At 41.1% G+C, this 22,916-nt stretch overlaps 1 protein-coding gene and 1 pseudogene across 1 annotated transcript in view; both read left to right on the top strand.

Moving 5' to 3' along the window:
- Positions 1 to 13,266, top strand: part of LOC112980708 (cytochrome c oxidase assembly protein COX16 homolog, mitochondrial) — a 60,959-nt gene extending 47,693 nt beyond the window's left edge. The window contains exon 4 of the mRNA XM_026095779.2: positions 419 to 13,266. Within this exon, the coding sequence (XP_025951564.2) occupies positions 419 to 535 (117 nt within the window). The 3' untranslated portion in view covers positions 536 to 13,266. The remainder of the gene's footprint in view (positions 1 to 418) is intronic.
- On the top strand, positions 11,497 to 11,646 carry LOC112980755 (U2 spliceosomal RNA; annotated as a pseudogene).
- Positions 13,267 to 22,916: the final 9,650 nt, after the last annotated feature.

Raw genomic sequence — 22,916 nt, 5'->3', positions numbered from 1 at the left:
TAATTTCTAATCGTCTGGTTGAGCTATACCAATGCTTATCACTCCTCCTACCTTGGTACCAGGCAGAGTTGCAGTTGAAGAGCTGATCTGGAAAACAAGGTGAGAAAAGAAAGAAAGAGTGAATGCAAAATACTTTCCAGTCACATTCAGGTGCTTCAGTGCTTCCTGTCTTACGTGTTGCTTATCTGTGAATAGGCAGTTACAGTAATGCCCACCTTATGCATTTATTCAGATGTCTGGCTAACATCCACTTTTTTTCTCCTTGTTACTGAACTTCTCATTTGGGGGGGGGTGAAAGTTAATCCACCCAGTGGTGATACTCAATTTCTTGTGCAAAAAGGAAACAAATTAGAATAATGCATAATTTAAATCATGGGACACTCAAGCTGAAACTGTTGTTTTTGCTGTTTATCTGCAGAAACTGGAGAAGTCTGACTTGGATAACTGGGAGAACATCAGAGGACCCCGTCTGTGGGAAGATTCCAGGACTGTTCAGAAGCAACGGCGGGAGGCTGGCCGTCTGAAGACAGAGTGACTGAGCAAGCCTCCTTCGGTGCCTCTGGAAAATCATGTCTCAGGCTGGACTATCTTACTTTTTAATCCAGTGTCAGGAACAGACATGGGAGGGGGGAAGAGGAATCTGCACTGAGCAATCCATGGCAATGCATACACAAATTAACTGTGAGATCACTCAGAAAGACACTATATTATATGAAGTTCTTTGCATCCATTTGCACAGAGCTCCACAGGCTGTGTATATGAATTCTCAATTAAAAAAATAGATGATTATTCCACTGAAATCATCAGTCTTCCTTTCCCACTGCTTTTCGACAGCTATTGTTCAAAACTAAGATGCCTCAGCAAGGAATGACATCTCAAGTCAGCTTGTCAGTACCACAAGTTGTCACCCTAATGAGAATAACAGTGCTGTCATCTAGATGTGTGTGACCAGATAAATGCTGCTTCAGAGAGCTCCTGCATGACTTCAGGCTCTTAAGTTTAGAAGGGACCCTTCTTAAGCTTAGAAGGGACAGGCATATGATCTGTTCAGAAACAATGAACCCATTTTTGGCTAAATAATGGTCTGGTGTTTCATTTCCAGGAACTTGCTTATACACGGGGCTATGTAGAGTGTCAGATGGTAGTTGTTTAAATAACATTTGTTTAGCCATGGTCACATTTCTGTAATTAGTTTATTGATAGCCTGGTGCAGTCAAGGATGTTTGCAGTGGAACTTCTCAGTTTGATTTGGAAGAATTCTGCCTCAATAAAAGCTGTGCTGTTTTTGTGTGAGCAAGTACAGTAGCAACATCTTCTTGACCCACTATTTAGTGGCAAAGCTCTCTTTAGGTATTATTTATGTATTATTATACATTTATCTATATGTATTGTTACGTATATATTTGTACACATGCATAGAGGTTTTTTGCCTTTTGATGAATTCTTCTGTAATCTTTGTTTTTTTATTTCTGGCTTTCTGTGATAAATATTTGCTGTTAGAGGAAGCCATGATAACATTCAGGACCGTTCTGCTGAGACATTCCATAAAGATCATCTAGCCGGTTCTTCAGATAAAATGAATCTTTTGATAAGGTGTTTCAGCAGTCTCCTAAAACTCTTCTGAGGAATGGAATAGTGGAGCACAGATTAACAGTAGGTGCTAGTTTCAAAGCAGTGACAGCTATATGTAAATCCCTTTGGAACTCACAAGATGTATGATGGTCTTACCCCGCTCTGCAAAAGATGTGTCAAATGCAAATCTAAATATCCTTTTAGGCATTTTATTTAGGATAGCCTCCTTGTCCTCATGTAAATCTTCCCTCAGCACTTACTTTTCTTCAGTCTCTCAGTTATGAGGCCCACTTCTTCACTCAGAAAGAGGAGTCTTCATTGATTTTTAGAGAAGTTGGAAAGTAATTTGTACAGCATTAAATGGAATATCTTAGCCATGTTTGTGCAGGCTTTCTCCTGCTAGGGTTGTGAAGTTCATTAGAAAACATTGTATCTAATCTGGAATGAGGCTACAGCTGTGTGTTTTTGTGTTTCCCTGTTCAATGTTATATACATCTTTGCCTCTAAATAAAAGTGCTAAGAAATTAAAACATCTGGGAGAGGAACTAGAGAAGCAATACAGCAGCAGTGTAACCTTAAATGCTATAATGAAGCAATTGAAAAATTAGAATATGGGTGCATTAAGGTGTGCTAGAACTAGAGAAGAGGGGAGTGGGTTTCATTAGTTTATTGTTCCTTTATACTTAAAAGATAAAACAACATTCTCAAACAAATAGCATATAAAGTAGGACAAATAAAGACCAATGAAAACTATGTACCTTGCTAAGCATCTTTTCAGCTCTGGCAATCTCAAATTTTGGTGCAGTGCCATTGGCAGCAGCATGATGATTGCTCAAATGACATCAATGCATTAACTACACTGGCAGAGTCTTCTCTGAATTAGGGCTCTCACTGATGCCAGTAGCAGTGCTACTGTTAAGGTACTAGCTGGACCATTGGAAATGTTTCTTTGAATTACCTACTATACACCCATTTTGTGTGGATTTGGCAAATTCATTATTTCTTTCCCAGAGGATACACATCTTCCTTTTCCCAGCATTGATTAAAGGAAAAGGGAAGTTGCCATTACTTTTTCTATGGAAAAGCATGATTAGCTCCCTGTCTTGCAACATCGGCTCACAATATGGACCAACACTTTTCCTGATGTAAACACGCAGCTTTTTAGAAACAATGTCTGCAATCAGAATCACCCCTCTCCTTAGGGGAAGAAGCAAAGATATTTTTGCCTGTTTCTCTTTTGTGAAGCCCTGATGCTTGTCACTTTTCTTGATGAACAAAACACTCACTGAACTAACTTCTGTATTTTAGTAATTTGATATCCTTCAAAGACTATTTTGGGGATGGTCATCTTATTTCAAAAATCTTAGGATATGGATGTAAATAATTAGTTTTATGGAAGACACTTCTTCTGTAGCAACTTAGGAGCCAGTTTTACCCTTTGGTATTTTTTCATTGCTTGCTTACTAGTTGTGGGTCCCCCTCCATCCCCCACATTTTTTTTTGCATGAACAGAATCTGTGTAGCTGTTAGTGGCTTCCCTTCTAAAACCCAGGCACTAAACTTCCTGTAGTTTCTGAGGGCATATTTGTAACTACCTTTGAAATGGTGTCTCTGGAAAGTGATGGAATTATCTTAGCATCTCTAACAAAAACTGACATGCAATGGAGATCTGTTCAGCTTGCACCCTCTCTTCAACTCCCCCATGGAGAGATACCCAGCAATGAGACTATTGACAGCTGATTGAAAAATTTCCCCACCCTTTTCTTATGCTGTTGACTCATTTGTGATTTAAGAAGAACAGCAACAACTTTTGGCAGATACAGAGATTGTGCACTTGATAAAATGGGGGGAGCTATATCAGCAGTTTTTCTTTTTGTCCTGCACTTGGACAACTGCTTAACTTTTATGCTGTGCTTTTCTTAGCCACAGAATTGGAAATAATGCTTATGGAAGGGATCTCGAGAGAGTTAATTAAGGTCTTTTTAAGTTCTCATCCATCCTCAAGAAGAAGGCACTTCAAAAATATGGAGAATTGTTGTTCACGCCACTATGGAGAGAGGCAAACTTCAAGTGGTTCAGGACTTGTGCTTAGTTTGGCTGCTTATTTGAACTATGCTTTTGAAAGCCCTGTTATAGCACTTCTGATTATTTCTAAGGGACTTGTGGGAAAACCTGTAAAATTCCTGAATTGTCATATTAAAAAAACCCCCAAACTATGTGAAATTTAAAATCAAGCTGGGAAAGTAAGCAGTTTCAACAGTTACATGGCAAAACTATGAAATCAGTGTGGAAGCTCATTGGCAGCCAGGGAAAGATAAGATAGAAATAGAAAGATTGAACAGAGGAAAGCAATTAAGAGCTCCCAGAGAGTGTTCTGGATGATTTGCATCAGAGGGAGGTCAGAAGTAATGAATTACAATTGTCAGTCTGAGTCACTGATTGACTTTTTTTTTGTCCACTTTGGTAAGTGGCATACCAGTCTGAGGGGAATGGAAATAAGGCTTTAGTGAGAGGTGTGAGGTATTAAAGGGGTAAAGGGAGAGGACTGAAGAAGCCATACTCTTCTACTCAGTGTTGTTGAAATTAAAAGTAGAAGACAGAAGGAAGTCTGGCTAGGTGTCTCTGGGTATAGGGACTAAAAAATCAGTTTTAAAATCCATGTTTTGACAGTGCTAAAGGAGGAATTTTATCTTTCAGAAAGGGTATGGCAAGGCTGGTCCCTGCGGTCTTCTCTAACAAGAGAGTGGGTAGGGCATTGAAGTGTAGCTGTTTATGTGAGAATTGGGGCACCTGCCTCCAAGGATGGGGAGAGCTCAGGATACTGAGGTATCCATCTGTAGGGTTCCCAGCCTCTGCTATCTGCAGTCCAAAATGGAAACCAGCTCCTTGCATGAGATCTGCCCTGTAGATCCTGCTAAATGAGTTTGTCCTCTAGTGCTTCAAATTTTCAGACTCATGAATGACTGAAAGGAGAAAATGCTCAATATCTTACTTCAGCTGTAGCACAGATGAAGAAGAATTCAGCTAAAGCTTTAGCTACTGTGATCTGAAAAGGCTTCCAAATCTGCTCAGTAGCACAGCAGTTGAGTTTCAAAGCTCCTAAATACAGCTGGGTGAGTAGCTGGGTATATAAAACTTTTAGAATCAAGATGCAGAGAACAATCTTGCCAATAGTGATACTCCAAGGTCTTGAAAATGGCTCCAGCTACCCAGAAAAGGTAGATTGTGGTGCAGTGAGAGAGGAATGATGAAATTTTTAGTCCAGAATGGAGAATGGAGAAACTTCTGAGAAGCTTCTGATATCTATCCCATCATCGGCTGGGGAGCAATCCCACAAAGAGAGGTTTGATAACACTGATGGGAGTGCAGGGATATGTATTTACAACGTTGGGCACTTAGATCAAGAGAAATCCATTTCTTCACATAGAAGAAGCAACTTGGAGGGATTTAAATGTTACTGCTCATTTGGATTTTTTGTATGAACACTTCTTGTTGAACTGTATGTACCTGTGTATAGGTGAGACTTAAACAGTAGATTTCACCTTCTGTAATAACTACACGGTCTCTTGTATTTCTCAATGATCTTTTCTTTACTCTAAGTTGCTGCATTTGAGTTTCCAGCATAAGTCAAGGGCAAATTTCATTTTCATTTCTTGTGTTTTCCACAGGGTTTTCTTTCTGTAACAAACAGGGAAGCCTAAATACCCTCTGCTACTAATTCCTTTTTTTTATGTCCACTGGAAAAATCTGGAAGAAAGAAAAAGAAAGAAAAGAAGGGAATGATCAAAAGCCTGAGGAAAAACATGAAGATGGTCACAGAATTTTCCATTAACTCTTATTTTTTTGAAAGGCCACTTTTTGTCAGGGTTTTCAGTGGGAAATTTATTGCTATCCTTCAGACCTTCAAAGGAAGGTATTTGCTCAGTGTTAGACCTTCTTTACCTACAAGGAGTTGCAGTCAGACTCACCCAACGCGCAAATAGGCTCTAGACTTAGAAACAAAAACTCCATACAGATGTTGTTCTTAAACTGTTCCTCACCTCGGGCAACCAAAGCAGTCTTTCATACCACTGGAATCAGACCAACCGTATTTTCTTGTTGAACATGTACAGTTAAAGTCTTGCTTTCCACAGACAGGTAATTAAAATTGCATGCTTGCCATCTCCATCCTGCTTGGGAGATATGTTAAAATTAAATTCAACTAAAGCAGCAGCTGTTAGTGCTGCAGAAGAGGACATGTAAAATACAGATATACTTTGCAAATGTGAGAAGAAAACTAGAATATGTATCATAGTCAGAAGTCATTGGAGAAAACAAAAACAAGAAATAGGAGAGTACTGTGTAGTAGTTGCTAGTGCCTCTGTACAAGAAATTTATGCTCCTTCACGCAGTGTTTTTGGAGTCTGGCTTGGTGTGCTTCAGTTCAGGGAAAAATTACCATATTTAATTTAACATGTCTCTTGAAATATGATAATAAGGCCAGGTCCCTGGTTGTTTCTTAAATTGTGGTTTGGAGTGGAGGTAGGTAGGGATGGATTGTAGTAGGAATATTTCTAGTTTTGATCAGAAACCTTCAGCATCCTGCACTTCTTCCATATATCATAGGTCTACTGAGTCAGCTCTTTCTCTTCTCTATTTTTGTTTTAAAAAACATGCCAGCTCAAGCTATTGCTTTTAAAAATACTACTTGTAATCTCTTCTGTCCTTCTACTAATTCCATTAGCAAGGCAAAGAGCCCAAACCATTTTGGAGAGAGGATAGGACTAAATTTGTATCTGATGTAAATCACTATAACAAAAAATTTGCTTTTAATTTATGTTAATTTTCACTGGTTCTGAGCATTTTTGCTCTTTGGAGAATCAAGGTCTTCAGTTTTGCAAAGTCAGTCTGCAAAATGAAGCATAAGTTTTTTGTATCAAGAAACTATCCATAGAATCGCCTCTGTTGCTGCCCAGAAAAAAAGCAAATTGGCTTAGATTGATTAACTCTTATTTCAGTGATCACAGAATAAACATTAATAAAAGTTTCTGTATGGGAGAGCAATGACCCCACTTCTAACAACAAAATGGAATAGTCTCTACAGACTTTTTAGTGTTAAAAGGACAGCAACATGCAAAAATTATAGCCTTGTTCTTCCATGCCTGTATACTAATGGTGCAGATAAGTAATATCCCAATCTTCTGCACTTTGGCTGTAAAATATGAATGAGAAAGTTGATGGTAGTTGATGAGATCTTTGGTGTTCAATACCAACTCCATTGTGCTGGTTCAGTACCAAATCCATTATGGTATTCAACCTCAGGGAGACCCAGTGATTCCCAAGAGTTCTTCTTAACCCCAGGGAGAATGACAGAGGAAACCTTAATGTGTGCCCTGTAACTCCATTCTCTTTTTGGCCTCCTTTCTTACACTTTTCCTAAAAAGTGACAGTTCAATTCCTGAGCTTCTCAGTCCAAATGAAGCTAACTGTAAAGTGTCCCCCTCTTTTTTTTTTAAGAGTTCATTGTCTACTGAGAGCTGAAGAATAGTGGCTTCTAAATTAATTTGGAGGTGTCTTGTAAAATGCAAGCTCAGAAACACAGACCCAGTATTATATTTCCTTATGTATGGCACTCAGCATACACTGCATTTCTTATTATCTCTTAATACACAATGCTGTGCTCTCTATTCCTTGTACAAAGGAAATTAAATGTACTTTTTTCTTTAAAAGATGAGATCTTCATCCATCACTAGGTGTCAGTTGCTAGTAATGTTTCCCAGAAAAATGTTATCTGCGATTTAGTGGCTTTAGTGGACTATCTTTTGTTGAACAGAGGACAGCAGAATAAGATTTCAGCTTAATATAGCTCTTTTCATACTTCTTGCAAATAAAGGGGTGAAAAGAGGAGAGCAAGAACAAAGAATCTTGGGTTCTAGTCTCAACTTTCTTTTCTGTTTTGCAATACATGGGGCATTTTAAGAAGGAAAAGGAAGGAAAATGAAAGCAGAAAAAAAGGAAATAAGGGAAAAGAAAAATGGAAAGGAAAAAGTTTAAGGACAAAAATAGTAATGGAAAACAAATTGTTCTGTCTGACTGCTCCCTCTGGATAGAGAGGGAAGGAAAATTTGTTTGCATCTCAGAAAATATTTTTGTGCTCAAAAAATACTGTTGTCCCAAATCAGAATGAAAAGTCAAATAGAATATTTTGCAAGCTAGCAGTTTCAGAAATATTTAAGTTTGGGTGAACTGACATGTTTGATTTTGCTTTTCATGTTTTTCATTCTTAATTCTTTTTCGTCAGGTAGCTTGACTTTGGAATGAAAAACCACCACTAATCTTAAAAGCACATTTTTCACTTAGAGACTGTCAAAACAGAATGTTTCAACAGTTTCCAGAACTTTTCCCCAAATTTTCTCAATAAGAGTAATTTATCAAAATAGATCCTTCTTGATGAACAGATTGGAAAGTGTCAATCAATCAACTAGATTCAAAAAAATTTATTGTAAAAAATCCTTATCAGCTGTACCAATCAATTCCTTAGTCAATTTGTGAACCTGCATCTTTAACATTCATCTCATGGTTATTTACCCGCTTCTGTTGCTGTGTATACAAGTACATTGCTTTCCCCAGGAGATGTGTGTGCATGTATTTATAAGTTTCATGCTTACAACTTACACAGGATTTTGTTACTCAATAAATCATAAGAAGAGATCTACTCCATTAGCTATTGCAGCTAATGACACTGCAACTTTTACATCATAAATTGATGAAGTTGTCTCTGAAAACAAGTCTTTTTTTCTCCCTGCATTCACTAATACAACAAAATATCTTTATTTCTGGTTAGTTCATCTTAAATATCCAAAGAACATTCTCATATGCCATAATTTAGTAAGTATAAACCCAACATTTTTTTCTAGTCTAAAAAAGGTACTGTTCCTGTTTAAGTGATAGGTTTAGGTTTTCCATGTTTTCAAGTTACCTGCCTAGCAAGAAATTGGCAAGCAAAGACAGAAAGACTCCAGTATTATTCGCGTATATCTGGAGTGACGATAATCAGTTCAGGTTTTGGTGCATGTTTTATCATTATTTGGCTATCCACCTCCTTGCATATGATTTTTTTGCCCTACAAACACCCCGAATGAATTGCAGATGATTAAAGTTAAACACATGTTTTCAGTACAGACGTCTGAGCTTGCGTATTTCTCACAGCAGGCCTTTTGGTTTCTGGGGTCCCTGTGCAGTCCCAAAAGTCCTTATTGGTTGTGCTGGAATAATAAACAGAAAAATCTTTTTTAATCATCCTGTAAGTCAAGATGACCGAATGCAATTTGGACCAAATTTTAAAAGTTCACCTTGGAGCTGAGATGGAGGTTTTTTGGAAAGTTTAAAAGTGAATTATGACAGTGTTTTGCAACTTGACTTAGGGAAGTCATTGCAGAAGAACAGCTGGGAACATGCACAGTGTATTTCAGTTTAGCTAAAAAGACTTATATTTTGTAGATATCCCAAAACTCCAATCTGTCTTAAGTAGTTCTTTGGACACCGTTTTAGTATATCTTCCGTGACCAGCACAGAATGTGACCTGTTTTGGTAACTGACATGAAGTTTCTGACTAACCCCGGTTATTCGGTTTTTGCAAGGAAAAGCTGCGTATGGGAGCCTCTACTTCCTACAGACAGACCCAGTTGCCTCATCAGTGATTTTGAAGGCTAATAGGAAGAGCAGACCTTTATCTCTTATCTTTCCTCTGTTGAAGATTTCTTGTCCTTGTGATGATTCTTCACAACAGAAATTAGAAATTGTTCGTCTTTGCCTTTTGAATCTACATATGGATGTACAGTGTTATCTGACAGGTCCATTTTTCTAACACATACTACACATGCTCTTGAAAGTTTAGGTACGATTTCCTGGGAAAGCCAGATTTGCTATTACTACCTCAGCCTACCCTCAAGAGCCCAACTAACTTGGCAATATTCTCAGCGAAATTTCTTCTTCCCACAAGGATATTTTCTTCAAATTTTTTTTTAAGCTTCTACTGCTGGCCAGCAATATCCACCTTAACTGCCACATGTTCTATACATTCTTTTTGCATCTCCCTTTTGATGTATTCCAGTAATGCCAAAAAACCAGTGGGAGAACAGGTGTTACCTTCTGTGTTGTCTAGCCAGAGACAGAGATACTGTGATCCAGGAATTCCTGCAGCAGTGGACCAAGATATTTCTGTGTCCTGTTCTTATGTCCTTTGAGCAGTTTCTTATGCTCTCGAAGGATTTCCCATTCTGTGCTTTCTATGTGCCAAGAGATGTAGCAGGAAATCTGATATTTAGAAAATATGTGATACCGTAAGGTCTCTTGTGTGTTCCCATATGACTGTTTAAGCTGTTCTTTAGAGGGTATGGATTATACATAACAGAAAAATATATGTGTATGTATATATATATTATAAAGAAATTTTGTGCTGTTTCCTTTTTTGAAATGAAGTCTGACAACTAGTGAAAGCTGCTGAACTGACAGCCCCAAAGACTGCATTTCCCTGTCTATGCACACACAACAGAGAGCTGTAGCATAACCTCCTCTTGCAATCACAGCCCTGCCAGGGTAGGGAGTTGGAGGGAGTGCTTCGAAGGAGTGGGAATGGTTGCCATAGCAGGAACTTTCTCTGTGCAGTGATTGCCTGCCCAGGTTACACAGAAGAGCTATTGTGAGGGTGGGTTTGCTAGTATAGAAGAAGGTGGAATTCATTTTCCAGCAGGCATACATGTAGCTCTGTAGAAACCAAGTGCCTAGACAAAGGCTGCCATCTAGGCACGTGCAGATGGTGATCATTAGAATGATGCCCCATTCAAAGGCAGATGTCTACCAAGACAGGTGTTGAATTGTGCTCCATTGCTTATTTCCATCCACAGATCTTAGAAGGTGCTAAGTTGATGAGCTTGGATCACTTAGCCTTTAGAAGTTTAGCATTGAGTCAGCTGGATCCCAGCATATCTCTTCGTTTAGTATGAAGTCTGTGGAAATCCACGCTTGGTTTTCACAGAAGTTAAGAGAAAACCTTATGATGAAAGTAATGTTAATTCCCTCCCGATCAGTGTTTGCAAAAACAGTGAGGACCTGTGCTCCACTGCTAGTGTCCCTGGGCTTCTCTTCCCAGACCTTCTGGGACAGGATTATGGAATCTGGTCAAAGTCTGAAAGTTAGAGCATCTGTGATATTGCCATGATTTTTTTAAATTTATTATCTCTTGCTTCTCTTGAAAACTGCTGAGTTTCTTGACAACTTAAATAAAGATGATCTCAGTAAATTGTTACTGCAAAGGTAAGCAAAGATCTGACTCTGTCACACTGGTATTTAGATGTAAATTGCAATCCTAGAATCGCGTACTGCAGAAGTAACATATCTAAGCCATCTTTTTGAGGAGGGGAACCCCTATGACAAGGGGAAGTCATAGCATGGATTTGTGTGGGCAGGACTGAATGCAGTCCTGCCTACTGGATGAAATAAGCTAATGCAATACATCTTTCCTACCTCAAAAGTAAAGTTTTACTTAGACTTCAGCCAGAACACATGTTGCATGAGCAATAAGGTCAGGGCCAGAGGCTCTAAGTCTCCTCCAAGTCATCAGGGAGCAAGAAAAAGATATTTTCTGCCATTAAAGATAATCTAGTTGTAGGGTGGGGATTAACAGTGTGTCAGCAATTTGGCCACGTGAGACTTTTCCATTGATGCTACTTCAGGTTTCTTGTAAGATGCAAAACAGCATTATTATTACACTAGAAAACTGGGCACAGACCTTTTGGGATTATGTATTAAGTACAGCAAGTCAAATGCCATCTGCCGAACTTGATAAATTCTAAGTATTATTCCAAGGAGGTTTGCCCCAAGTCTCTTCTACAAAGTGCATAGAGGCAGCTGCCAGCCGCTTTTATCCTCAGTCTCCTTCCCATTATCACTTCTTGGCCTTTTGGCTAAGATCAAGTGCAGTATCAGTTTGCTGTCTTGACATGTCCTCTGTCTGGGGACTGTGTCCTGCCCTGGCAGCAGGCTGGACTCAGTGACCTGCTTTTTTAACCTCTCTAACTACTGTCATTCCTGCTTTTTAAGAGACCTGCAGCTTTTAGAAGTCAAGTCACCTTTAACAAGCCTTGCAAGTGCAGCTGATACATATTGGCCTAAATTACTTCTGTTTCAGAAGGCAAATGGGCTTCTGGTTTCTATAGCAGGAGAAAATCTAATACAGCTGGAGGTCTCAATTCCTTTCTGTTGAAGACCAACAAAGAGAACATTTTGTCTATAGCAGCCAATTCTTTCCTTTTTTAATTGTTTTAATGCTCAGATGAAATATAAACCCCCCAAAATTCTGGAAGAAGACAACATGGGTAAGTCCTCTGAAAGCCTTTGCACCTGTGCCCAGGTGAGGTTTTGGGACCAGGCATGTCATCTCTTGCACAAGGAAACTATTAAAATGGTACAGTGATAATATTTCCATGTTTTTCTAGTTTTGATAGTTGGAAGCTTCCTAAATCCAAACCCCAGTATCCTCAGGGAACACTGTAGTTATCAGCCAGGCCTAAGTGCCTGAAGACCTTAGCTAGTCCAGACTTTTATATGTGGATCTGTTAACTTACAATAAACAAAAATTTGATGGGACAATCAGAATAGGAAGAGGGTTCTGATGTCCCAGGTTAAAGTCCTTGGATGCTTGCTTTTACTGGGATTTTGTTAAGACAGTGCATTTTTCCGTATGTCACCTTCCTGAGCTATAACCCATTCACATGACTGTGACAGAGATGTTGTTAGGTCCTGTGCTCTAATGTGGGTGGCATGTCCCCTTCCTTCCCCATTTGTTTCTCATCCTGATGCAACTGCACCAGTCTAACTTCTAAATGAAGAGTTCCCTGCTGGCAGATCTGGGCCAGAGCTATGCATCTTTTTCTAGCAAATTGTCTCAGAGCAGTCCCTGTTTGGCTTTCTGGGAGTACACGGAGCAGTTGCATCAGTGTAATTACATGATGCAGCTTTCTTTTGCCTAAATAATCCCTCAGGCATTCATGGAACAGGAAATCATATATATTATGCCTGGAAGAGACCACTCAATGATGTAGTGGAACCTGTTGTATAACTCAGATAAAAGAATTTCACACCAGTATTTCAACATCAAGCCCAGTAATTACAGGGTATCTTCCAGTCTTTGTGCTGGGGGAAATCACTTAAAAACGCCATGCTTGTCTCTGCAGCTAGCCTTCCTAGAGAAGCTACGTGGAGAATGTTGTGAATTCACCTTTCACCTAAGGAGAACTGGCAAAGTGCCCTCCAAAACCACTTTAGGGGTAACACCACCCAGCTCTACATCCCTGGCATAGGGAAGGATGTAGGAGAATATTTCTGCAGTAAACTGCCGGCTGGCTTCTGTGGGAAGACAGCAATGTCTGTCAGAGTCTTGGTCTTCCAACTGATTTTATCTTGAAGATTTAAAATGGTCTGGTCTAATGACACAAGTTGTGGGAGGCCAGGCTTTGATAACTGTCTCTTGCTGGCTATTTTCAGGATGTGATTTTCTACTTCAGTTGGATGGGGGTGGAGAGAGTGTTGCTATGCTTTAGGGAACACTGCAATTAGATTCAATCAAAACAATTGTGATTAATAGTGATGAATTTTTTGTTACTAAAAAAGGAAAAGGTAGAAATAAATAATAAAGCATGGTTACTTTGGATGCAATCTCTTTCCGTATGTTTCTTTTTGGAGAGCTTTGAACAGACATACGAGGGCTGGGTTATCCTCAGGGGGAAGCAAAGCCCTTGTTTCATGCATGGCAGTGAGCCCTACTCCAGTGTAAGTAATTCAGTGGGTTCAATACAGAAGAATTTCATTTAGCAGTTGGTGACTCTTGTTTGGTAAATCATGGATAACCTTAGCAGCTGGACAAATCTCAACTATGTTCCAAATAATTAGTGAAAGTATTTGAATTAATAATAGCAGGGAAGCTATTGAAACAGCTTTCCTATAACAAATCAGTGAATGGACACTGAGAATTTTCGGTCCAGCTGAAATCTGTCTGTTTACCAAGGATAGCTTCTTCTTTCTCCCCTCCGAGTACATGGTCTCAGGTCTGTGATATTTAACAGGAGCTGTTAGTACCTGAAATCACGCTTTGTTATCCCATTAGAGCCTGAATTAGAAAAATATCACCCTAGTTTGATAGCCTTGTTTGCCAACTTCCTGCTACTCTGGTATCACAGTCTGGGAACGTCTTCATGTCAGGAAATAGCAGTGGCTTTCCAGTTCAACACTTTGCACTGCTCGCTGCACTGTTGTAAACGGTCTGGGGTAAGAAATTGGTGAGAGCACCACAGCGAGTGTGCTGCAGGGAGCTGTAAGGCTAGTGGCAGGAGGGCAGTGCACCACTGGTTGCTCAGTGCGTGAAGAGCATCCATTTCATCAAGTTTCTGCAAAAATGGAATATACAGTGCACTGACGGCCTGGCTGGATTCACCAGACAGTGTTGCCCTTGGTCTCTCGCTGGCTCAGCCGCTCTGTGGGTTGGACCTGGCAGGGTTCCTTCACCATGAAGATGCAGTCAGTTCAACGGTGCAGAGAGGCTTCAGGCTGCCCCAGCCTTGTAGCGGGAGCTCTGCAGAATCTCTTTCTAGCTTTTCAAATCTCTCTTTTAGCAATTTCTTATATTCAGTCCACCTGTGACTTGGTGTCCTAGGAGCTGAAAATCTGCTTCAGTTAGTTTGAGCACATATGAAAGTGTCTTTAGTTAAAACAATCATTTAAAAGTAATGAATTCCTATATTCTGTAACTGAAACAGTCATTCAGAAGGCCTTCTTCCCTTTTCTTAATTATTCTGGAGAGGTAATTCAGGTTTCTGTGTTTACTAAAGAACTGGGTTCCACATTCCCAAAGAAGTAATTCACTATCCATTAATACAAGTTTTATACTCAAATGATCTCTGATCAATAACTAGATCATAAAATGACTGTACTATTCTTATATATAAATATGGCCTCTTCATCTAACTTCATTATGAAGTTGTTATTTGAGGCTTGCATACAACTACAAAACATCCACCTTGAAAGGTAGATAAGTACCTGTCTGATTTTAAGTGAATCAAAAATGTGATGACCACAAAAGATGTGGTTAAAATGCATTCAACCATTAATTTCTTCCAAAGTTTCAAGAATGAAAATTTTAGAGTGCTCATTTAAAGAAATACCTTCCAATAAATTCTAGCATTTTGTGTGCGCAAATTAGAGGCTTTAGGGGCATTTTCTTCCAAAAGAATGATGGAAAGCCAAGATCAGCATCTGAGTTTTGTGATACTGAGAATGATCCTAAGTAGAAATGCTTATATTTTCTTAATCCTCCTAATGCAGAAATGTTTGCAGAATCTGTTACTTGAGGTAAAATTTTCCCTCTAACAACTGAAGTCTTGTACCAGACTGATGTGTTCTGGTTTTAGACAAAAGCAACCATGTTGTTGGTTTTCCCTTCCCTTTGACCCTCTGTTGCTGAGATTTATTGCCTGCCATTTATAGCATTTGCAACTTGCAATTAAAGCTTCTATTTTGAATACCTTACACACAAGCATGAATTACCATAACCTGCTACTGTTATGTCTTTCAAACCATAGCAGAAAATGTTCAGATGTGGGATAAAAGAATTTAAAGCTAAAGAAATTTTATAATGGCCTAATGTTATATGAATAAACTATGATTTTTATTAAATACTTTCACATCAGTTTGAAGAGCTCCCCTGCATAACAGCTTTTGATGTCATCTATAGCCTGATTTTTTTTAGCAGAATTGCAAGTACACTGAGTATTTTGATCAAGAAAAGTTTAAGATTTTTAAGATTAATTCTTTATCTAAAAACTCCTGTATTTAAATGCTGAGCTGACTTTAGGTGTGAAATAGAGATTGATTTGATGCTTATCTCGGGTCCTGACTGAGTATTGGAGCACTAGATTTATGCATCTGCAAGCTGTATTACCCCAGAAGGACAATTTACCCAGCCTGTGCACTGGTTCCTGGGCAGCGTTTTGTTGTGTGTATACACTGGGAGTCTTGTGTTTCTGGGGAGCCTCAGGATTGCTGGGAGTGTGAAGAACAGCACTGTGTGTTTGCTAAAAATTCAGTCTTGTAACAAAGAAAGGGCTGTGAGGGTCTCAGAGAGTAGCAAGATGGCCAACAGCGTGGGAGATTTGAGCACTACAGTCCTAGATCTTTAACCATGCAAAAGGGCTGACAAACTGAAAGATGGGCAAGGGAACAGCATCCCTTCCCTTTGGCTGGCATCCAAAGTATTACAGCCATTACAGAATGACAGTCATCCAAAGAGTTAGGCTGGGCTATAAGTTTGAGCCTTGTTAGTATTGTATAAAGGGAGGAGAGAGTGAAAAGAAAGAGGAGCTCTTATCCCCCAGAACGCCTTTCAGATTAAATCACTGTTTGTTTGTTAACATGAAAGCTGGAAATTCTGTTTCACCAGAGATGGGGAGTGGAACGAAAGCCCATGTGTATTTTTAGCATCCCTTATAATCATGTCACCTTTTGAAATGGAAGCATCCATGCATTAGAGCGGAGGAATTGGAGAGAGGACACATTTTACCAAGAGAAATGTCATGCCCAGGGTGGACTGATTGAGTCACATGCAGGCTGGGCACAGTGATATTAGCACTGGCCAGTCTCCTCCTGATATGTCTCCTCCTTGCTGCAATTTCCTCCCCTCTCCCAGCTCCTCAGTTCCATTTGGCTTCCTCCTTTACATGTCCCTCTTCACTGTCTCCTCACACATCTTTTCCCAGGTGATTCCACCCTCCAAGCCGTATCCTACCAGAATAAAATCTGGCACATGCAAGATGCTTTGCAATGTTCACCCAAAGTGGCTCCCTGTCCTGCCCAGAGGGCAGGCAGCCCTGGCAGGGTGATGTCACATGCCTTCATGGAAGCTAGTTAGCAATACTTATTTATTCTATCTTTTTCTGTAAGAAGAAAGCAGATCTAACACAAGGAAGAGAGGAGGGTATCTGTTCAACAGTGAATGCTTATTTGCTGTTCACCTCTAAAATGCCAATGAGCATTTGTGCTGTCTAGTTTGAACTGACTATTGACCTTGGAGAAATTACTGACTGTTGCTCTTGGAAGAAATTGTCCTCTACTTTCTAAGAGGATAGAAAGTCTGCCACAGTCTCTCTCTGTAAGTATGGATAAATCACATCATTCCTCTGCTACATCTAGGAAAAGGGGATAATTCCTCTTTGTTCTCACCCTCTTTCTAGCCTTCATAGGCTAGTAAAAGGGTGAAAACTAGTTTCTCAGTATTGTGTAAATACAGAGAACAATGATCGTCCACACTGGATAAATCCTTTGGTGCTACTGGCATGCAACTCCAACCGTTAAAAGTCATCTGTAGCTGGTAGTAAAACATACGTCATGTTACGGGCATGAACAATGCTGTGGTCTTCCTTAGCTGCAGAGATCCAGAAGAGATGAAAAAGGGAAAGTAAATGACCCCAGGGGAAACCAACCTACGCAGGCCGGATGTGACTGCCAGGCAGGTGTCCTCTTCATGCAGCCCACAGCATGAGCTACCAACTCCCATGCTGTAGTGACATGGCCTGGGAGGGCTGGGGGAGATGTCCTTCAGTCTAAGGTGGCTTCAGCAGTGGTGGAAGAAGGTGCCCTTCTGGAGTCCAACTGAAATTTGAGCTGTTTGCCCTATGCTCACTGAATTGGCTCCAGTAGGGACATGCTGGCACCAGCTGCGTGAATCAGATGAGCTCTTTCATACTCTTTTCTCAGCAAGTGGTTCAGTGCTGAGTGGGATTTTCTCACCTCTGAAAGGGTAAAGAAGCAGGATGAACACAGCTGATTAAGGAGGGTTCACGGTTATCTGCCAGGCCATTCAGTGTGGTTCTCTGTGCTCTGGTAAAGATGCCATCTGTGGCCTTCACCTTTGCTCAGGTGACCTTTCTTACCTAACAAGATGGGTGTGCAATTAGTGCTGTAAACTCTTTAAACAGGTCCTGTTGTTCAGGAGCCTCCCTTTATGTGCCTGAGAGTGGCAGACAACCAGTTGAACGGGCAATGCCTCTTTTCCCTTCCCTCTCCCTTCCTCTGCTTCTTCCCTTGAACAGTGTATTAAATACATTCTTTGTAGTATTGGCACCATCTGAAGTGTGATGTTTCTTCAGGGTGCCAAGTCTTCAGTCTCATGTTTACCCTACACTATTGCTACATGATACCCACCTGTAAGAGTAATTAAGCCACAATATTGGATTTTTTTCCTCTTTCTCTCCCTTTTTTTCCCCTAAGAGCTGATGATCCACAGTACCTTTCACAAGCTGTTGAGAGTCCAAGATTTGAGATGTACTTCATGAAAAATGAAATAAGTGGCCCTGACTTTCTTTTCTAAGCAGTGAAATACTGCACTATTTCCCATCTCTCATTGCACTGCTTCCTAAAAGGGAGGCAAAGCTTCTGTGGTGCTGTAGGTACCAATCTCCAACTAGGCCCCTCACCTAGGCAGCAAGAGGCTGAGAGGCCAGGAACCTCTGCTCCCAGCTGATCTACCTGCTTTCCAAGATATATCCAGAGCAGCCCTCCAGCTCTTACTATCACCTGGGTTCCTTAACTAGCTGGTAGGGAGTAGTGATACATATATAACTCAAGTCAAATCTCTAGTATCATCTTTCCTGTGAGCCATGTGTTTTCACTTGATGTAGAACTGTGTAATTTGAAGCCAGAAGCTGAAAACTTAATGCTAAGAGTATGGGGCGCTGCCTCTGAAAGCAGCAAGCCCAGTGAAATGCAGCCAGCAAACATCAGTAGAGGAAGCTCATCTGGGTTGGAAGGAAGCCACAACACTGGTCCTAGATGTGTGCTCTAATCCTGCCTCTGTCCTCCTATGAGACCCTGGGCAACTCACCTCGGGTCTACATGTTCCTATTTCCCCTCCTGTTCTTTTCATTTGGGCCATCAGGACTTTTTCCAGGGCCTCAGCACCTTTGGTCCTTACATAAAAGGATATTCAAAAACTGTTAGTAACTAGGCAGTAATGGGCAGCTCTCAGGAAGGAAATCTTACCTCTGCTTGAGTATATGATGACAATAAGGAGGAGCATAACATCCTTGCAGGCACTCAGCTGCATAGGCAGAGCAGGATGGGGGGAGGCCAGACTCACCTTTCTACCTGTCCTGATGACTAGATGCTCCTTTGGCAGCTGAGAAGAGGGGGACAGGCCGGCTGAGAGCCAGAGTGCTCAGCCACAGGCACACTGCCTGAAAGGCATTTCTCATTTTCACTTTCTGCCTGTAGAGAAGAAAAACACACAGAGGCTTCTGGGGGAGCAGCTGGCAAGAGGAACATTTTCTTGTGGCTTTTCCCAAGACTAAATTTTTCTGGAAATCTCATTTCAAAATTTTGTTTTTTTTGTTTTTGTTTTTGTTTTTAACCTGGTCAGAGATGAGAATTTTTTTAAAGGGTAAAAATGTTGCTTTAATAGTGTTTTTTTTAGGGGTGCTGGGGGGACTGAGGCAATGGACCCATTAAAAGGCTCAGCACAGACCTCCTCTCCTTTCTTCAGCTTATCTAGTTGTTAATGTTTCTATTCGCGCAGCATTCATCTAAGCATCCCCGGATATTTTCCAAAGGTGGATATCTATTTTTAGCCTAACTTTATAGATGGAGAAAATAAGTAGGCAGGTTTGGGCTACAACCTCCTTCCAGCACAGCTGCGTGTGCCAGGGATGAGGAAAGGCAAGCTGGCTGGCTGGTGGAGCAGTGCTGGCAGATGGCAAGGTGCAGATTTATTGGGGAGACCCTGGAGGCTTGCAGGCTGCCTGGTGCAGTGCATAGCTGGGGCTGGGCAGCCCTCCCAGTCAGATCAAGCTGCATCTGTCCCTCCATCTACCCTTCTTTCAGAAAAAGTGGAATTTTGTGATCCAGAGTTGTTCTCTTGGTGGCTTCGGTTTGTGGTACCAACCTGGAGCGTGGCTCTGCAGTCTCTTTGTGTCCACGCTGGTGTGGTATGTTGCTGAAGCATCCCCACCACAGCCATAGCGAGAAGGCCTCGCTAGAGCCCCAGTGAGTCTCAGCAGGGTTAGGGACTAGCCCTGTGGATGCATAAGCTTTTGCTTTAGGGACTCACCCACCAGTTAGAATGGAATTAGATACTTAAGTGAAGCCTAAAGTAGTTTAGTTAAGTATATAATTAAGAATTATGTGCTCAAAGACAACCATTTGTAGAGTTGAGGCTCTCTGTTCTGCTTCCATTTCCCTAACGATACAGGCAAGTTCCTTGTGCTCTTATATTGTTTCTCCTGGGTCCTATCATCGGTCCTGGGATTGGAGGGTGACAGACAGACAGGGGGAGAGTCTCCAGAGCAGGCAGACCTGCAGGAACACCTCACTGCTCTGGGAAGTCATCTCAAAATCTAAGAGCGTTTCAGACATCCAAATATAGCTGGACAGGCTTATTTAAATTTTTCGCAGGGACAGGCCTGACTCCTGGATGTCCTCCAATCCCAGCCCTTTCTTCAAGGGATCCTTCCCTCCATGGGTGTGCTTGGCAGGAGCCAGCAATGGTTGTTCTCAGTCCAGCTGTCAGTGAACCTGTGTGCCAGGACCACTGCCCTACCAAGGCTTATTTGATGTTTAGCAAGCTCAGCTTTGCAGATTGAATTCCTCACATACCTCCCCTGCTGGTGGTTTCTCCAAATTGGTATCAGTGTCTGGGAGGGACAGCAGCGGAGGAACACAAACTGCCTCTCCTTTAGTGCTGGAGAATACAAAGAGAGCTGACTAGCCACTGTAGCCACAGCCTGTCATTGGAGAGATCCATCTGCAGCACTGAGGTCAAAAAGATAGTCTCACTTAAATATACAGACTGCAGTAGGCAGCAAACTCCTGAGCAGGAACAAGTTTGAACCAATAATTTCATCAAGAAGTGCCCATGTCCATCAGCCAGCTCCCAGATGTTGGTATCTCCCAAATAATGCTTTCTGGAGGGACAGGTCACCTAGTCCCCATGTGGCTTCAGCACACTTCAGTTAAGGCATGGATACAGGCAGAGATAAGATTCCTTGCCTTGTAAGGAAAGGAGTGCTGTGTGATAACACATCGGGAACTCCTGCCACTGAGTTTTCTTGTCATCTCTTTGTCTCTATTATTATGTCTACGTGACCCATATTTGTATGGGGAATGCAGAGGATGCAATATGGGGAATGGAGGGAATGAGGCAGGGAATGCAGTTTAAGGAACTAAAAATCATTCAGTGTTTGTGTGATTTTTAAATACAAGAGACAGGTTCTGTGGCAGCTTATTCTTTCCTTCTAATGACTCACACTTCCTTTTCAGGGCCAATTTGCCAAAGCTTAAAGAAGGCGATTTCAGCCTTTCATGTGCCCTCTCTCTCTTTTTTAGAGGTCTGCTTGTCATGTGCTTCCTCCTCGCTTGCCCCTGACTGGGTGCCTTTTGCACCACTGCCTTCCCCCTTGGGCTCAGCAAGGTACTGCAGATGGGATGTGGTGGTAAGCATCCACCCCTTGGATCAACTCCTGTGGTCAGATCTATCTCTACCCGCTTTGCAGGGACAAAAGGATGCAAAACAGTGTTTGAGGGGGGCTGAATGCCTAATATGCTTCACTGAAATGAGCTGTGACTTTGTTTAATCTCTGGAAATCTCTGGTTAAATGTCCTGCTACACTGGTAACAAATAGTTCACTGGCAAGGCTGCTCTACTTCTTTGACCTGAGTTTCCTCTTCATATAAACTTCAGGTATTTTTGAGCAAAGAGCTTTCCTTTGGCCTGTCAACAAGAAGCTAAAGAGCCGTGGTGAAATTTAGGAAGCAGATCTTGTTCCATTCGAGCCAGGGCTGCAGAGCATAACTACTCAAGCAGAGTAGTGAGAAATAGTGCCTGTACACAAGCTGTGAAAAAAAGTGGGGGTGGGGGGGGTGGGGAGGGAAGCGGTCATTAAAGAATTGTCTACTCTGTAGTCAACATCATCCAAAAACCTTAGAAGGGAACTGTACTTCCTCCAGGCTGTCTTCTTGCACAAGTCATGTCATTTAATCTCATCTAGTAACACCTGCCCCAGGCCCAAAACTTTGGCTCAAAATAGAGCAAATCAGTTAAAAATATTCAATATTAATTTAAAAATCTTAAGTTACAGAAAGCATTGTCCCAGTATCTGGTTGCTCGCATAATTAAACATTTGAGGCTTAACTTAACTCTGCAATTTTTGGCTCCTGACAAACTTTTATCTGATGTATAGTATTCCAAGGTACTGAACACTATTTCTTCTGTGTGGGTACGTCCAGGCCTAAAATCCCATGGTACCCTATGAAACCTCTCCTAGCCAAGTTCCAGTGAGGGTGATTTCCTTTTAGCTACATAAACATATCCCACAATGTTATTTGGAAATTGCTTTCTTCAATTCCTGTCCTAATGTGAGTAGCATTATTGTGGCTAATTAAATCTTTATGGTGCTCCACCAGACTGTTTCGTTTCGGTGGTAGATGAAGTGACTCTGGGTAGTTTGTGTAGCTTTGCAAAGATTTTCTTCGATCCTTTGGAGAAGATGAACTGCACCAATGCTTATGCTCATGGCTGGTATACATCTTTGCTTTCTGCTGCAATTAACAGAGCTTTGTCTGTTCACAGTTTATTTCCTATCTAGTAAAGCACAAGCCTGTTGGACAATAATTCGATGGTGTTACCTACGGTATGTCTAGTGTTTTAGGAGAACCAAACCACTTGTCTGAAAAGAAGCCCCCGGAGCAGGTGGCAGTTCCAGAGTGCAGTGAAATGGAAGATTCCTGGCCCACAGAACCAGTGCTATGTTCAACACTCTTAAACTAATCTGGCTGTCACAATAAACCCAAAAATGCTGTTTCCACTATTCAGACAGAAGATCACTTGCCCACACTGAATAATTTCCACTTTTTTTTTTCCACTCCAGAGATCTCAGTGACAAACTTTGTGTCACTTCAATGTTATTCTTTAATTCATCCTGTGTATTCAATTCAGTTTTCCACAGATTTTGGCAGCTCTGTCTCTGCAGTATGAATAAAGCTTCATCCCACACCTCCTTCCTGCATAGCTCCCCACACTGTAATAAACCAGAGAAAGCAGGGCAGTGTCTGTGTCTCTGAGAGAGGCAGTTCTTTCCAAAGTTCATGCCCATCATACGGTTGTTCGGCAGCTGAACGCTCTAGTGTTGCCGCTGTTCTCTTTTACACAGAGGCGCCTCCTCCTCTCTGATCTTTTGATAGCAAATGTTTCCTTTCATCTACATCAAGGCTGTGCTTTGGCCTCCTATGCCATTTGCTCCCCTTTTTAATGCTATGCCAAGCATATT

This window comes from Dromaius novaehollandiae, chromosome 5 (assembly GCF_036370855.1).
Source record: "Dromaius novaehollandiae isolate bDroNov1 chromosome 5, bDroNov1.hap1, whole genome shotgun sequence".
NCBI classification, from domain to species: Eukaryota; Metazoa; Chordata; class Aves; order Casuariiformes; family Dromaiidae; genus Dromaius; species Dromaius novaehollandiae.
Note: the sequence above shows the minus strand (reverse complement) of the source record. Positions and strands in the feature narration are given on the sequence as shown.